At 40.5% G+C, this 5,252-nt stretch overlaps 1 protein-coding gene across 1 annotated transcript in view; it reads right to left on the reverse strand.

The window, feature by feature from the left end:
* The window catches only part of LOC111979078 (ephrin type-B receptor 3-like), a 66,378-nt gene extending 65,507 nt beyond the window's left edge, over positions 1 to 871 (reverse strand). Inside the window, exon 1 of the mRNA XM_070449040.1 lies at positions 345 to 871. Within this exon, the coding sequence (XP_070305141.1) occupies positions 345 to 408 (64 nt within the window). The 5' untranslated portion in view covers positions 409 to 871. The remainder of the gene's footprint in view (positions 1 to 344) is intronic.
* Positions 872 to 5,252: the final 4,381 nt, after the last annotated feature.

Consider the following 5,252-nt stretch of genomic DNA (forward strand, 5'->3'; position numbering starts at 1 on the left):
TTGAATAGTATGAACATAAACGGTAACTTTGTATCGTAAACAATCGATCTACTCTTATCCATATTCAACTGTGGAACATTACAAGCGTTTTGGCAACCTTTTTTTATTTTAGGTTATTACAGGTATCCTGCAACCTGCAATCAAAATAATGAATGTTTTTATGAGCCATGCWATTGCCAAAATAAAGCTGCGCTTCATGATATTGTACAACGAATATTCATATTAAATKATGCCTTATTGGCAGTTCATCAAGGCTTGGAAACACACATTCTTTGGAACATCTACATACGTKAAAGAAAAGTCGTATAAAAGAGTGTAGTACGTTAACATTATTTTTTACATACCTTCAACAGCTAATACCACGGGAAGCACAACGCTGCACATCCACAGCAAGTAATCCATTGTCATAAACTAGGATCTTGCAACATGAATAAAGGCTTTGACTGGACCCTTCGGATGGTGCCACACAACATACACAACCTATAGCACTGGAGTCGATGAACGTTTTACACGTCTCTTGAATTMATCTAAAGAATAAAACCATCCCATWCCACTACATCCAGTCGAAAGTAGTATTAATAAAGCACTTTTTTGTTTTTCATTCAAATCATCGGGCAAATCCACGAAGAGAATGGACAAAGCTTACGGAGCATTACAATGCGCTCTTTCTCTAACTCCTTTCTCGCGCTTTACCGATGCCAAATTGTTAGCCAAACGCACATCTATGCCCTCGCACATTGCTCCAAATATACAGCAAATATTTTCTATCTAAAAACTAGTCAATCCACTTCACTAACTCCGTTGTAGCTGTTGCTCCTCAAGGAGTGTGCATTGGAATGGCAATTGGGACAGCCGAGACAGACGGGGGCTGGGGAGTGTACGGGACGGGTGGAAGGAGGGGGGGGGGTTCTGCCTTGCTCTGCGAACATGCAAGTCACACCCCTCCCGAGACGCAGAGAGAATCTCGTGCACTTTGGGGACCAGCATTAGAGAGAAGAGAAAGCCTTTCTTGGTTTATGTGGTGGTTTTGTTCATTCAAGCCCCATAACCTGACTGAATCAATGTGCAATACAAAACGAACTGTGGATCGGTGACGAATGTCAATAACCAAGCCTTGTTTTGAAATGGATAGATAGCGCCTCCCGCAGGTTATAGAGTGTCAAGGTTACTACTGTAGGCTAGCATGCTGTGATTTTAATTACTGTTGACCTACTGTGATTTATTGAACTATTACAACATAACTCATACTATCGGTAATCTGTTTTTTTTTAAGGGGGCAATCAGCAATTGAAACAATAACAAAGAATATTCCCTGCCCCTCTTTCGTTAAAAAGCTGAGGGATGGGGCTGGAGAAAAAATCCATGTGTACGTGTATATATAGTGCATATGTTATCGTGTGTGTGTATGCACTGCATCTCAGTGCAAGTAGGCGTCACTACAGACCCTGGTTCGATTCCAGGCTGTATCACAACCGGCCCGTGTTCGGGAGTCCCATAGGGCAGCGCACAATTGGCCCAGCGTCGTTAGGGTTTGTCCGGGGTAGGTCGTCATTGTAAATAATCATTTCACTTGCCTAGTTAAAATCCATGTGCCTTTGTTTGTATCTCTTGACAGTCCCCGCTGTCTCCTCTCCCCCCTCCTGCGCCGCGCCAGCTTTACACCAAAACCCGCGTATCCCCCCGGTCATGCCCCCCCCCCACATCCCCCCCCCACATCCCCTTGTGTCCCCCACACTGCCAGCTCCCCTTCAGCCCCCCCCCCCCCCCCCCAGGACCTTTTGTCCCCCTGTCTTTGTGGTCTAATTACCTACAGTTCAGTCCCCAGCAGGCTTGGGTCAGCCCCTCCATTGAAACAGTGACGGGCAGGATGGCTCTTTAAACCACATCCCACTACATTGACTGAACCCAAAATATGACACTGCTGCCTGGCTTCTTCATGGAATCAATGACATCATTGTAAAGAGTGGGGGTCATCTATGTAAATGCTCGGAATGTAGCATGTAGTCTATTATAGAGACATTGAAATACTTGTTGGGGGGTTTGGAATCAACTGGTGTTGTTGTGATGTGTGCATCTAGTGATGTATTGGGKGCTTTAATGTAGTTGACAGACTGGAACCGTAGCGTTTTTCTTTTGAGAAAATGAACAATTTACTGTTTATGCGGGTTGTTTTCTCATTATGCCGATGTCGAGACAAAGAATATTCAGTGCCTTCAGAAAGTATTCACACCCGTTGACTTATTCCACATTATGCTGTGTTACGGTCTGAATTCAACATTTATTAAATATATTTTTTTCCCCTTACACATMTACACACAAAACCACATAACGACAAAGGGAAAACAATCTTACGAATTGTATTCMAAATAAAATACAGAAATATCGAATTTACATAAGTATTCACACCCCTGAGTCAATACTTTGTAAAGGGCACATTTGGCAGTGATAACAGCTGCGAGTATTTTGGGTAAGTGTCTAAGAGCTTTGCACACCTGGATTGTACAATATTTGCCAATTATTAATTAAAAAAATTCTTCAAGCTCTGTCAAGTTGATTGTTGATCATTTCTAGACAGCCATTTTCAAGTCTTGACATAGATTTTCAAGACGATTTAAGTAAAAACTGTAACTAGGCCACTCAGGACCGTCAATGTCGTCTTGGTAAGCAACTATAGTGTATATTTGGCCATGTGTTTTAGGTTATTGTCCTGCTGAAAGGTGAATATGTCTCCCAGTGTCTTTTGGAAAGCAGACTGAACCAGGTTTTACGTGCTTAGCTCTATTCCATTTTTTTTATCCTAAAAAAYTCCCTATACCTTGTCGATGACAAGCAAACCCATAATAACATGATGCAGCCACCACCMTGCTTGAAAATAGGAAGTGGTACTCAGTGATGTGTTTTGTTGGATTTCCCCCAAACATAACGTTTTCTATTCTGAGCATGAAGTTCAGTTCKTTACCACATTTTTTGCAGTTTTACTTTGTGCCTTATTACAAACAGGATGCATGTTTTGGAATATTTTTAAGTCACCATTGGCCTCATGGTGAAATGCCTGAGCGGTTTCTTTCCTCTCCGTCAACTAAGTAAGGAAGGACTTGTGTATCTTTTTACTGATTGGGTGTATTGATACACCATCCAAAGTGTAATGAATAACTTCACCACGCTCAAAGGGACATTCAATATCTGCTTTTTTAATTTGATTTCTACCAATAGGTGCCCTTCTTTGTGAGGCATTGGAAAACCTCCCTGGTCTTTGTGGTTGAATCTGTGTTTGAAATTCACTGCGTGACTGAGGGACCTTACAGATAATGGTATGTGTGGGATACAGAGATGAGGTAGTCATTCAAAAATCATGTTAAACACTACTATTGCACACAGAGTGAGTCMATGCAACTTATTATATGACTTGTTAAGCACATTTCTACTCCGGGAACTTATTTAGGATTGCCATAACAACGTGGTTGAATACCTAGAGTATATATATATATACCTGGAGTCAAAACATTTCAGCTTTTCATTTTGTGCTAATTTGTAAAGATTTCCAAAAACATRATTCCACTTTGACATTATAAGGTATTGTGTGTAGGCCAGTGACACGACACCTCAATTCAATCCATTTTAAATGAGGCTGTAACAACAACATGTGGAAAAAGTCCAGGGGTGTGAATACTTTTACAGCCAGTGCTGTGAGGAAGAATACAATAGCCAATTAATTAAGTAGCCTATGGAGGAGGGTTTTGAAAGACTTTGATTGTGTAGGTGTAAACACACCCTCTCCCTACTATGTGTATTGGATACCTATGTGCAATCACAGCAGCAACATTTGTGACCCATTGCCTCCTTTTGAAACCTTTATAATGTTTTCTGTACGTTTGTTTATGGTTTTTGTTGTTGTTTTTGCGGGGGTTTCTTCTCACTTTTGTTTATTTCACTTGCTTTTGCAATGTAAACATGTTTTCCATGCCAACAAAGCCCCTTTGATTTGAATTGAGAGGAGAGAGAGGATCAATGTCTGTGATTTAACTGAGGACCAGTGTTTCCCAACTGAAAGGCGTTTGGAGTCAACAACAGAGGGGCTCCTGAAGAGTGGAAGGACTGTCATCTGAAGAGTGTTGCMAGCAGCTACGTATACGGGTGTGAGATGTCTCAACCTCTCACTCATCCTGTGACTTCCTCTTCCTGGGAACATGTTGGTCAACAGTATCATCAACACACTAGTATTACAGTTTCTCGATTGCTTGAGCRCATTTGTCCAAACACAATTCCCTTCTTCAAAGCAATTAACACAGCCCCAAACTGAAACACATTGGCCAAAAAGACACATTTCATTTACATAATGTATTAAGACTCTTAAAACATGAAATGCATGACACAAAACCAACTWCCTCCATCAAAACATACAACTTGTTAACTAATGAAAAGTTATTTCAATCAATTGTTACATAATGGCCCAATAAATACTAACTACAGCTATCAATATACCCTAACATGTTTAACCCTCTATTATATGTCTGGGCCATTTGTTGATAATATAATTACAGCACCATAAAAGGCAAATAAACATCATCACAGCATGGGCTGTATTCTTTTTCCTAAAATGATTTTACCAAAGATGACCAATGCAGAATGCCACTCAAGAGCATCAATATTCAAAAACAAAAGGCTTTATTTGACCTGGTTCATTTTAACTGAGAACTATCTTCCTCTGTGGGCCTCTCTACCTCTTCTTTGTCCTTAACCTCTGCCTCTTACTTGGTCCATTCTTGCAAACAGCAAGTCAAAGGTGACCTCTTTTATGCATGAATAAGGACTGATTACTGATTGAACAATTGTGCAATGTTTTGGACACGTGCAGAAGAGGTTCACATTCATGGGAGTAATTTGTATCAGCTGTGACTAAAATGTGTAAATGTTGTTTGTCTTGATTTACTCAACTGAGTTTAGCGTTTTTTTGTAGAAAGTTGTGTTTACAGTTTTGCAAAAACGTGCTTATCATTTGCTTTGTGCGTAAAAGCTATGAGAAATGACTTACAGTTTTGCAAAAACAGAATACTGTTGTGCTGTCTAGGCTATGATGGACATCAAGTGGTCCCCAGTTTCATTAAAAGTGTCTTAGCAATCAAGGAGAACTGTAACACATTGCCATCAGCACATTGCATTCTATTGCACTGTGTCTGCATTGTTGGTTAAGGGCTTGTAAGTAAGGATTTCACGGTAAGGTTGTATTCAGCGCATGTGACAAATAAAACCGT

Source organism: Salvelinus sp. IW2-2015, linkage group LG19 (assembly GCF_002910315.2).
Source record: "Salvelinus sp. IW2-2015 linkage group LG19, ASM291031v2, whole genome shotgun sequence".
Lineage (NCBI taxonomy): Eukaryota > Metazoa > Chordata > Actinopteri > Salmoniformes > Salmonidae > Salvelinus > Salvelinus sp. IW2-2015.